Source organism: Centroberyx affinis, unplaced genomic scaffold, assembly GCF_046629955.1.
Source record: "Centroberyx affinis isolate AG114_WGS23_722 - 3 ecotype Tasmania unplaced genomic scaffold, CSIRO-AGI_Caff_v1 ptg003428l_1, whole genome shotgun sequence".
Lineage (NCBI taxonomy): Eukaryota > Metazoa > Chordata > Actinopteri > Beryciformes > Berycidae > Centroberyx > Centroberyx affinis.
The window spans coordinates 179895-191189 of NW_027281401.1; the positions used below are offsets into that span (position 1 = coordinate 179895).

The following is an 11295-nucleotide window of genomic DNA, read 5'->3' on the forward strand; positions in this document are numbered from 1 at the left end:
CTTGCCTGGCTTTCTATCCTTCCAGCTAGTGAATTGAATTCATCTTGCATCCCAGGTGTAAACCCCTGATTAGATGGCTAGAGTGAAACCAGCAGGGCTCTGGGTCCTGAGAACAGGATTGGGAACACTGTTAGTATACTGTATCTTCATCACATTTGGGCATAGACACCACTAGAAATTTTAAGTAAAATACTTTGTTTAAAAGTTAAGGAAAGTGGGATCAGTGAATCTAGACAGCAATCACCATTCCAAATTCTGAAGATTGAATTTTAGTTTAAAAAGTTTAACAACAGTGCAAGCTTATTTCTAGTGAAAGAGACATTGATTTCAATTTTTTTCCCATAGGACATCCCTGAGGTCTGACAGCAGTCTTGGGAGTACACTAAAATTTACATTCACATTTACTTCTCTGCTTTAACAAAACATATTACCTCCATACTACTATAGCAAAAGTGCAAATAGTACAAACATGAATGATTTAAATATTTGTTTTTTGGGTTTTTTTTTTTACAAAGCATAGCAAGGTGAGGTGTATGGTCCTACAGTATGGAGTTTGAGATTAAAGTGCTAATCCATAACAACACAGACATTCTGAGGCGCACAGGACCTCAAAAGATAGAAAACATGGAAAAGTAACTTCTGAATTAGTTGCCAAGTTTCAGCACTTCCAATATTCAGCTATCCAGAGAAAAACAGCATGTTCATCATGGAAGTATCCAGAAAGCTACCGGTATGCCCATTTTGTTATGGGAGAGTTCAATGTCGCTGGTAGTATTATGCAACTTTCCCATAAGGATGAAAAGCCGTTAGTTTTAGAAGTCCAATACAGTACGGTAGGACAAAAAAAAAAACAGCAATCCAAGACCTCATGGTTGTCTAGCCTCCTCCGCCATGATTTGCTGTCTGCATGTCTCTCTCAGCTTATTGATGGTTGCCATAGACAGACTTCCAGGTTCTGCAAAGATTTTCTGTAAATGGAAGGTTTGAGAGATAGTCACCAAACGGATCAAGGTTCAACATTATTCCATGACAGATGTATGCGCACACACTGTTTCCTTATTTGTTTCTCTGACTGTACTCGCCCCATTCCATCGCACCTGCATAAAGGTGTGGCAGTCCAGGGTGAAGGCCCCGCGGGTGATCTGTTTGAAGCACTCGCACACATCGGGCAGAGAGCGGGCCCTCAGGATATCAGGCTGGTGGTGACGGATGAGAGTCAGAGCCACACGGAAAAGTACCTTCGAACCCTCGTAGAAAAGACAGTCCCAGATCCGCAGAACTGTCTGGAAGCACGGGGGACAAGACAAAAGTTTAAAAAACAATTTACTGAGCATCAGGAAGGAATAGTCTAATATGTCCCTGCCACAAAGCCTCACTTCTCCTCACCTCTACTGGGAGTATGTCGATGTAGAGGCAGATGAACCAGCGGGACACCACCAGGGTCCATATGCCGGGGTACAGGTCCATGAGTTGGCCCACCGCAGGGGCTTTGGCCTTCACCAGCTCTCCAAGAACCTCCTGGTCAGTCTTCAGCCCCAGCATGGCCGGGCTGTAGTAGTCTACAACATCCCACAATTAAAGAAATGCACCTGTGTGTGTCTGTGTATGTGTGTATGAGAGGAAATTGTAAAACTAGAAAGAAATAGAAGCCACATAATGTCTACCTGGGAGTATTCTGCCTATCAGTGCATCCATGAGCCAGAAGGATTTCTCTTCATCTTTGGTGATGATGATAAGGTAGCCTGCAATGAAGTTCATGCCCTAGAATAAATAGAGACAGAGAAGATCTAGCTGCACATGCAATTTTTAAGCTGACTGTTGTCACATCACTGTTGTGATGTGAAAGACAGAAACAAACACATGATGGAATTGATGCTGGACATGCCAACACCAAGAACATCATATTTCCAGAAAGGGGATCCTAGTAGAATAAGCAACCAGTCCTGTTCTTTAGGTAAACAGAGGTTATGTAAAATGCGAGGGGAGTATACTCTTTCTGAGACAGGTTATTCTTTACCTGGCAGTACCCCACTGCCTTATTGTGGTGTCCATAGGCCAGCAGCACTTTGTACAGCGCCCCCTGTAGGCACGGCTCTGTGTTGTTTTGGAAGAGCACGTTGTCAGGGAAGGTCCTGTGCATGTCTGCCAATTAACACAGAGGAATCATTCTATCATGTTACGCCTGTGTTACATGTGTGGGCTGGTCTGTAGTGAACACCAAGCTGAGATATTACAAGGATTGTCACAATGTAAAGTGCACAGAGAACTGACCTGTGTGGATGGTTTCCTCCAGCTTGGTGTCATGCTCGGCGGCCAACAGAGAGTGGTAGTAACCTGGGTTCCTCTGCAGCTGCTCCTGGGCGCCGCTGGCTGCCATCCAGATTCTAGCACGATGCTCATTGGGCACGCCTTTACGCACATACCTCTTCACTTCCAAAACAGATTGTATCATTACTAGGATTGGGGTCATATCATGAATGAACTCATCAGCTCCAATGTTTGTGTTTAGCAAGTCAAGACAACCTCTGTTAGAAGTAGTGTTTCCTGTCATTCCAATTCAATTCCATTTCCTTAGAGCTTGGTGCAATTCCAGTTCTAGCTCCAGGAATTGAATTGCAATTTACCACGCATTCTCAATTCAATTCATGAATGGCCCCAACCGTGATAGTTACATCACATAACCACAGACAACCAGAACGCATACAAGCAAAACAGAGCATGTTTGAGCGTGTGTGTGTGTGTCTCTTCTACCTGTCAAATTCTTCTCCACATCAGCTTTCCCTTGAAGGAGCTTGGACCATCTCATGGACCTTCTGTTGAGGACAACTACATACTCGTTCATCATCTCCTTGTAGGATTCAAAATCCTTAGGCCTCTCAAATCCATAGGGGTCAATCCTGCAGGCAGGGGCAAATCAAGTCAGTCCAGTCCCATGCACAAAGCACTAATGAGTACTGCGAAGAAAAGACTGACAGAGCAGGATATCTCTTCTCCCCACCCATCTCTCTCTCCTATTACCCAATGACTGACACTACAATAACCTCCACTCAGCGGGTAGGGTTTCTGCAGCTGTGAGATCAAATGACGAAGCTGAATCACTAAGTATTACATTACTTTCAAGTGGGACTAGGTGCAAGGAGCAAAATTCAAGACATATGCTTCTGAGAAATTACATGTATTTTCACACTTGGTTGCTACATTTCAGCAAGCTCAATGGCTGCTTTAGAAATTTATATTGTAAAATATAAAATGTAAAATTTGGACACTAGAGGTGTTGTTGTGGTTGATGAGGTGGATATTCAGTGTGATCCCATCATCTTTGTGTGTAATTAGGTGACTAAATTTATAGTACCCCCCTCCTCCTCCTCAAAACAAACAAATTAAAAATTCTCCAATAAGGATATGGCAGTGTAAATAATAGGTAATCAGGTTCAGGTAGAAACCAATAATGAACTAACAACCCTCTTGGAAGATAGTGTCAAAGTATCTCTATAAAACACACAAGTTTTCAGTATATGACAGGTGAAAGACGCAGTTCAGACAGAACATATGTCAACATCAAGCTTACCTGTCACTGGCATTGCTGCATGCAAGAGGCTGAGAAACATTTCCTTTCATCTCCTTTTCCATTGTGTGTGACGTCATGCAGGTAGTACACCAAAGCTTCGGCTATAAACAACGTGCACCGTAGACGGTATTTTTACAGTCCTTGGAAAATAAGTCGGTGCTTAAATAATAAAGGAAACGTAGCGGTCTGAGTTTCACACGCCTCCTCATCTTACTGCCATCACTCGGGGGCGGAGCTGCTGTAAGAGACGCCCAGGTACATCCATGCAGATCCAGGTACATCCAGGTATGCGTTAGTTTGCATGCAAAACATTTTGAGGAGGTGAAAGAACAATGTTTGCTGTCACCTCCCTTTTTGCAAGTCCAGTCCGTCGTTATTAGTAGCCTAGTAGTAGTAGTCATAGTAGCAGCAGTAGCAGCAGCGGTAGTAGTAGTAGTAGTAGTAGTAGTGGTGGTGGTGGTGGTAGTAGTAGTCGTTGTAATAGTAGTAGTAGTAGCAGTAGTAATAATAGTTGTACTGACCATATCAATTCATCCATAGGACTGCATATTGGAAAATAATGTGTAGTTTTCAAATTATATTATAATTATATTATTATAATATAATATTATTATATTTAATTTTCATATTTTACTGGCTACTCCAAATAAAGGTCCATACATTAAACTGCACCAGATACTCTCTCTTGGCCTTTCTCCCATGTCATCGCCACCTCGCTTGGTCTCTCTTTCCTGTCATTCTCAATTGTATGTTAGGCTATATAATAAGCAGAAATGTTTTAAAATCATCTGTGAATAAGAGAGAAAACCTTTGATGTGCAAAGTAAACATTTCACAAAAGGAAGACACAACAGGCAGTAGACACTAATCTCATTTCAAAAGAGGTGGAGGGGCTGGTGCTGTTGGCAGAATAAACCAACAGCAGGACCAGGCTTCATGATGATAAAACCACTCTGAGGTGAATTTGAAACTTTGTGAATGTGCAGGCCTAAACCCATGGAATGAGCACATCGGCCTCCAGTAGCTCCTATGGGTTAGACTGAATAGAGCACTAACAGTATATACATATTATTCAGAATATGTAACTTACACTCATGATCTGGTCTATCTGTATGTGTGGTGTAATTTCCACTGTGCCCAGTATCTGTCTTATCAATAATGAAAGGGCTAAATACATGTATGATCATGGAAAACATCATGCTTTATTCAAGTCTCTTTTAAATGAACAACATACTTACATGATGTATCAACAATATATTCTCATTTGCACTACCTACAGTAATACTGAACAGATGAAGAGTCTAAGGATAAACAAATATTTAACAGATTAGTGTTTTATCCTAAGGCATATTTGTCATTCTGTGTCCTGGCTTCTGGACTGACAGCTTCACTCTGCATTAACATACAGATGTGTGCCATGTACATCACTGCTTCCAATTTCTCACAAATGCTCCTGATGAGTCAGTGTGGTATCATTGATTGTTCGGAGAGATCTACCAGCTTACCTAGATATAGAACAGATAGAAAAAATAGTCTTTCCTTAACAGCTGCACATTCCGAGAAAGACAGGACTTTTCTGAAGCAAAGTCAAGGTACTGTAGGTCCGAGAACATTACATTTAAAATTCAAGGCCAACCCCACAAATTTTGGTGTTAAGAGTTTATAGGTATCAGGTATTGATGTCACCTTGACAACCCTAAACCCTAACCCTTGGTTTTGTTCTACATATACATGACAATTAAACATTCAGCGTTAACAACTGACAGAACCCTGACAGGTCAGCAAATGACAAGACACGAATCCCACAAAGCAGGAACACTTACCTAAATTGAATCACGGTCTTTACTTAAATGACAAATTTATTTGTTAAACCGGACAGAGGTGAACAGAAATGTGGCTAACATGCTTTCAATCAGTAGCAGAACAATTCAATGACTTGATAGATCCACCTGACATCTACACCTACAGCATATCATTCAAATGATATTGAGGCATCCTGTAAGCGATCGTAACACTTACTGTACATAAAAGAATCTTTTGCATTTATAAATGTAACATATTTATATTATTCTTCATATAGCTCTCTTTGTAAACTGTCTCAATAGATACATTATGTACAGTAACAACTGCAACAGTTCTGTTGGTGCTGGTGTAGTGAGCACTCTGTCCCAAAGTCAGAGTAAGACACGGGATCTGTCCACAGTCCAAGAGCTCCATATAACAAAACAAAACTGACTAAGAGGAATCAACTGTAAAACACACAGATTCCTCCTCTCCAGTCCCTTCCGCGTACACAAAGCCAGTGCCCTGCTCTCAGTGCTCTGTCCATCCCCACTTGAAAGGCTGTGGCTCTGCCTGACAGGTAGCGCTCCTCCTGGAGCAGAAGAGAGGGTGTCCAGGATATTGAGACTCCAACAGGACTGATGGAGGGAAACCTGGCAATGTCCATGTGACACCTCAATCTCATGAGGACAGAAACACAGCCAGTTGTTCTCATTGTTTTTACTCAGCTCCCTGATAGGTGGTTTCCTGATAGTTTCAAGTGCTTCTGGTTTTTTTTTCCTCTGAAGTCTACAATTTTCACTTTTTTGTACAAGTCTTTAAAAAAAACTATGAAGTCACTGTAAGGGAAACAAAGTTCTGGTTCTCCGGAGTTAGAATTGATTTAGAGTGTTTTACGTTTTGATCCTGTCACAATTGGTCGAGCAAATTCCACAAAATCATCTATGAGGACTGGCCATGCACCTGAGAAAAAAAATACCAGAGATATCATTAGTGTGACAGTGATTAAAATATCAAAATCCATTTTTCTTTGCATTACCTCAAAAGCAAATGGACCAATGTTAAACCCAAAGGAATTCTCAATCACTCTGTCATAACAAACTCACCTTCCTCATCATAGTTTGACATGTCGTCTGCAATCATGTTGCCAAAGTCCAACAATAGGTTCCATGTATCTTTAGGAATTGATCGTTTATGGTGTTCCTGTAATGGACAAGTAAACGTAAGTATATACACAAGGTTTCAAGCATCTTGATTTCAGATTCTTCACCTCTATTACCCAGAACTTATCATTGTTTTCTAACCCTTTAATCAGTGGTGGGCCTCCATGTGCCATGCAGGGCCAGGAGTATGCACATTTTCATTCCAACCAAACAATACACCAGCTGATTTCACTAGTTAGTCCCCCTCTCTGGTTGAAGTTGTGCTACTCAATAAAATCAGCTGCTGTAGTGTTTCGTTAGAATGAAAACCGGCACACCCTTTGCCTTGCATGGGATATGGTTGCCCACCACTGGTCTAAATTAGGGATGAACCGATATTTTTTTTTAGGCCGATACAGATATCCAATATTTTCCCACCCATATCGGACTGTAAGGATCTTAGTACAAATGCAGCTGCCAAACAGGCTAAGCTTTTCAGACGTACCTACCTTAAGATAATTAAGTGGTTTTTAAACAAGAGTCCAATTCCACAATTGGCCAAATATCGGCAGTAAAAGTAATACTGGACCGATAACGATATTGCTTTTTAAAGCTGATATCGGCCAATACCAATATTCTGCAGATACAGTATATAGGCGCATCCCTAGTCTAAATGGAGTTCACTTTCTTGACTTACCAATAGGAATCTATTCCAAAGATCCAGGAACTTAAATCTGCCTATCAGAACCAGGTTCCAGTAGGCTACAGCCATCTCTAAATCTGAAGACAAAGACAAAAAAGCAGAAGACTAAGATAAACAGGTTGCAATGCACTTGAATGGTACCATTCTGCAAGCCGTTTGATTGAGAAATTGATTTGGACACTTTAGTGTCACCCTGCTTACCTAGACCCTTCTGTCCAGGATTTTTAGCAAAGTTAAAGGTGAACTGGTAGAAGTCCTTGAACTTGCCACTATCTTTGAGCTCCTGTTCTAATCTTGGCAAAAGAGCTTTCAGTTTCTCTGGGCCGTCACACCTGGAGAGGAACAATTTCAGCCATAGGTAAAAAATAAACCTCCACATGACTACACTTAAAACACCCCATCAGTTGTACATATGGCTCCCAAACATTGTTAATGTTGGTGACATACAAACTGGCTTAAATTAACTCTGACACATGAACCTCAAAAGTCAAAACACTGCATAGCTCTTCCACCAAGACATAAAATACTCAAGCTGTGGCTGAGTGAGTCTATATATAGAAACCCTCCCCTTCATGGAGCAACACCAAGAAACAAACACTATGCTAAGATAGTGCGGTGTTTATGTCCCACTGCAGGGCATTTCACAAGACACTGATGTCATCACTCACCCCAACTCTGTCATTCCATCCAGAAACTCCTTTTTGCTGAACTCACACTGAGTGGCAGCACGAAACTTCCATGCAACAACCAAGACAGTGATGCTGGCTGGGTCCAGTGAGAGGTCATCGCAAAACTGCTGGATCCCATCAATACCAATCTTATTCTCATCCTGGGGATCTACAGAAACAACACACATTGTCCTTGTATCACATTATGCAGCTGCCACCATAAAAATACAAGCTTTAGCATTAATATAATGAGACATTGTACTTATCTTTCATCTTTCATCATGTCAGGGGCTTTTGGCACACAACTCTAGCTCAGTAAATATTTCCTTAACAACTCAAACTGTTAGCTATTGCACTTGCCTTTGTAGCGATTGTAGAGCTGCTCCAATTTTTTCCGGTCTACTGAAGTTTTCATGGATTCCTTACAATAGAGATCTGGGTTCTGAAAGTAGTTGTCTGTAGCCACTTCTAGTTTCCAGTCATTCTGCGTGAGGCAGTACACAGCCGTCTTCTCCCCTGCCTGTGTGAAGGACATGAACTGCCGAACCTTGTCCCTCTGCGAAGACTTCAACTTATGCTGAACAAATACAGGACACGGGCTATCAGGCACCGGTGCACACAGGCCAGGGAGTACAGAGAGCAACACACACACACAGATTGAGACGCAGACAAGAACGCACAGTGAGACACACACATCCACAGGCATTCAGACAACAGTAATGAGGACAGGAAAAACTGGCAGACAGCGGGACACTCAGACACATATTTCACAAGGTTAGTCAGTCACACCAAGAAGCAGACATCAGTGAAGGTGAGCAAAAAAGCTGTTGTAATTATGTCCTGTCCAAAAGCAACACCGACTATTTTGAGGGTGGACGTTGTGTATTCTCGAAGCACGTGCTGCACCCCAGAGGGCCCCTCAAATGAGTAGAGTCAGGGATGTAACATGAGCAGGGAGATGCCATCAACAGGACCTTGAGGTGCAACAAGTCTGGAGTGTAACACAAGCACCCTACCAGTATAAAGAAATCATTTCAATATCCACCACCCAATCTCCTCACACTACCTGAGTTAGAATGGGGATCTTACATTTCACTAAGCTACAGAATTTCCTGAAACCTAAGAGTTGTGATAAGTTCCCCTACCATACCACCAACATTCAGTAGTGTTATTAAACTCCCAAGTGTCATGCCAACTTTAATTATTTCTCTCAATAACGAACTCGTCAGGTTAAATAAGGTAGCATTAGCTAACGTTAATACAGAACGGATAATCGTACGGATGGATAACGTTAAGTTAGCATTATCTACATAACGCCAGCTAGTATCAAGGCTAACGTTAGCTAAGTTAGCTAAGTGTCACTGACAGTAACGTTTGGCATAACATGGAAAAAAACACATTGTCAGTGCTGCTGGATTTCCCTCCAACACCATTACGTGTGGCTCTCTTTCAGGTTCAGCGGCTGACCTGCTCACAGCCAAACTTACCAGGCTACCAAAAAGGGAGATGTAGCTAGCTAGCTGGTCTCAAAATATCAGCAACTGACCTTCCTTTTAATGGCAGCTTAATATTGGAATACAATATGAATACAGACTTGCGAAAACGCGACACAGTTTCGACCTTTATAACACTGCTATAGTCGTGAAGTTAAGCCTTACAAGTACCAGAACCAATGGTTGGGTTTGTGTTTATTTTGGTTACCTACCATTTTCACACCCGCTGTTTGACCAGTTTGATAGCCTGACTGTCGTTCCATAGTGCGCCTGCGCGGAAGTAGTCGGAGCGCTAGCTCGCTCTTTGTCGCTAGATGACTAGCTTTGCGACCATCCCTTTGTATTTGAGTTTCACTCTGGGATAGATCATCAAGCATCTCTACAAAAATATGTCTGTATTTGGCATGCCGCCTTGGTGGTCAATTGTGGTAGGAAATACAAATAATTGAAGCTACATAAAATGCACTATTGTGCTAGACAACTAACTTTATTTGTGTGTGTGTGTGTGTGTGTGTGCGTGCGTGCGTGCGTGCGTGCGTGTGTGAGAGAGAGTTGTGCATAGCCCTAACTTTATCCTATGGCATAGCCTAGCCTACGAGTATAGGCAGGTGTTCTTTCTCACATTCTTCCTAGCCTTAAAAAACCCTGAAATCAAATATGTCTTTCATAATATTTTGTTTTCACTATTCTGTGAAATTCATTCATAACAGTGAAGAAATTTGAGCCCCCATATAACATGAGCAAAACCAGAAGTCATCATAAGTGCTCACGTTACAGCAAAAATAAAATAATGTCTGTTGGGAGAGGAGGGAGCATATGGACAGATGGGAGGCTCAGCTGAGAAGAGTTTTATCTCGTGAAAATGAATCCACCCTTTAACAAGTAGGCTATGAATGGCACACAGCACTGTTGCTGATACAGTATCTGTGGATGTCAGCCTTTCTTTTTTGTTGTGCTGTGTAAAGACTTGAATGGCAAGCCGAGTTGAGTGGTGCACTCAGGCTAGTTCACTGACACTCCCTTTTGTCAGGTGTAACATGTAGGTGAAGTGATCTTTAAACTTTTGTAGACGGAAAACTGCCGTCATTCAAAGCAATGTTGCATATGAAACACTGTGTTATATCACCATTCACGGGCTACTGGAATACTGTGGTACATGATCAAACTACATGCATCAAGAAAACAATGGTTGACTATATTGTTCAATTTGCCACCTTGAATTTCAGTTAACAAATGCTGCATAGTGATTAGGGTTCAAGCCCCTGTGACAGCAAGCATCTGCCCTGCTGTTAAAGGTTGCTGCTGTGTAACTGACCCTGCGCTTTATGATTTACATACGCAATGTATATTAGATAAGATTTGTTTTCTGATGGCTTTTAAAAAAAATCGGTTTGGAGGGAATTGTATGATTGCACATTCAGCTGGACTGTGTCACCTAGTAAACCGATGATCCACTGACCTGATGAAACTCGTATTTACAAAGTGATAGTGTTTGGGTTGGGTTGGAAAAGTAGGGACCTAGAAGGTGATCTAAAGTATTGAATCAAACTATGTAATTCAGCAGTTTTTTTCTTAACGTGATTTTATAACTATTTTGGAAACACATCAAAGGCCCATATTATAGTATATTACTACTGATGTTTGTGACATTTCTTGCGTAAACAAAATTCTGTTTAGAATTTGTTGATCTGGAAATGTCAAAGGTCAGTAACATGTCAAACCTTCAGGTGCACACTCATGGGTAAGTTTGTCTTGTACTAACTAATGGTGCTATGGTCAAAAGTGCCCAGTTGGACTCAGGGTTACAATAGTAATATAATAATTTAAGAAGATGTTTAAAAGTAATTTAACTAAGACTTTTTCTCCCAAGTATTTTCGACATGAGTTCTGCAAATGGTGATGGCACTGGCAACACTGGCAACTGGTGAGGGCAACAGGTG

General features: G+C 41.5%; 2 protein-coding genes across 3 annotated transcripts; both read right to left on the minus strand.

Annotated features, from left to right (window-relative positions):
* Positions 1-866: 866 nt before the first annotated feature.
* On the minus strand, positions 867-3630 carry grtp1b (growth hormone regulated TBC protein 1b). Its single transcript, XM_071539303.1, has 8 exons — positions 3569-3630; positions 2752-2897; positions 2272-2430; positions 2018-2142; positions 1665-1761; positions 1387-1559; positions 1098-1283; positions 867-968 (listed from the first exon to the last, which is right to left on the minus strand). Exons 1-8 carry the CDS (start codon positions 3628-3630, stop codon positions 867-869), a joined length of 1050 nt encoding a protein of 349 aa, XP_071395404.1.
* Positions 3631-4783: 1153 nt separating this feature from the next.
* On the minus strand, positions 4784-9605 carry LOC139660961 (DCN1-like protein 1). 2 transcript variants are annotated; one of them, XM_071539259.1, is made up of 7 exons: positions 9568-9605; positions 8223-8439; positions 7863-8031; positions 7396-7526; positions 7189-7271; positions 6456-6552; positions 4784-6312 (listed from the first exon to the last, which is right to left on the minus strand). In XM_071539259.1, exons 1-7 carry the CDS (start codon positions 9568-9570, stop codon positions 6233-6235), a joined length of 780 nt encoding a protein of 259 aa, XP_071395360.1. In that variant the 5' UTR covers positions 9571-9605; the 3' UTR covers positions 4784-6232. The 2 variants fall into 2 exon arrangements, with proteins under 2 accessions (XP_071395360.1, XP_071395359.1); XM_071539258.1 differs by lacking the exon at positions 9568-9605 and having other exon boundaries at positions 8223-8568.
* Positions 9606-11295: the final 1690 nt, after the last annotated feature.

Excerpts from the sequence above, each read along its gene's own strand:
- grtp1b (XM_071539303.1), bottom strand. The coding sequence starts at position 3,630 with ATGGAAAAGGAGATGAAAGGAAATGTTTCTCAGCCTCTTGCATGCAGC. Across the intron at positions 2,431-2,751 it reads TGTGGAGAAGAATTTGACAG|TGAAGAGGTATGTGCGTAAA; the intron begins GTAGAAGAGACA and ends CTGTTTTGGAAG. Across the intron at positions 969-1,097 it reads ACTGCCACACCTTTATGCAG|AAAATCTTTGCAGAACCTGG; the intron begins GTGCGATGGAAT and ends TTCCATTTACAG.
- LOC139660961 (XM_071539258.1), bottom strand. The coding sequence starts at position 8,568 with ATGCCTGTGGATGTGTGTGTCTCACTGTGCGTTCTTGTCTGCGTCTCA. Across the intron at positions 8,032-8,222 it reads GCTCTACAATCGCTACAAAG|ATCCCCAGGATGAGAATAAG; the intron begins GCAAGTGCAATA and ends TTGTTTCTGTAG. Across the intron at positions 6,553-7,188 it reads TTTGGAATAGATTCCTATTG|GAACACCATAAACGATCAAT; the intron begins GTAAGTCAAGAA and ends TGTCCATTACAG.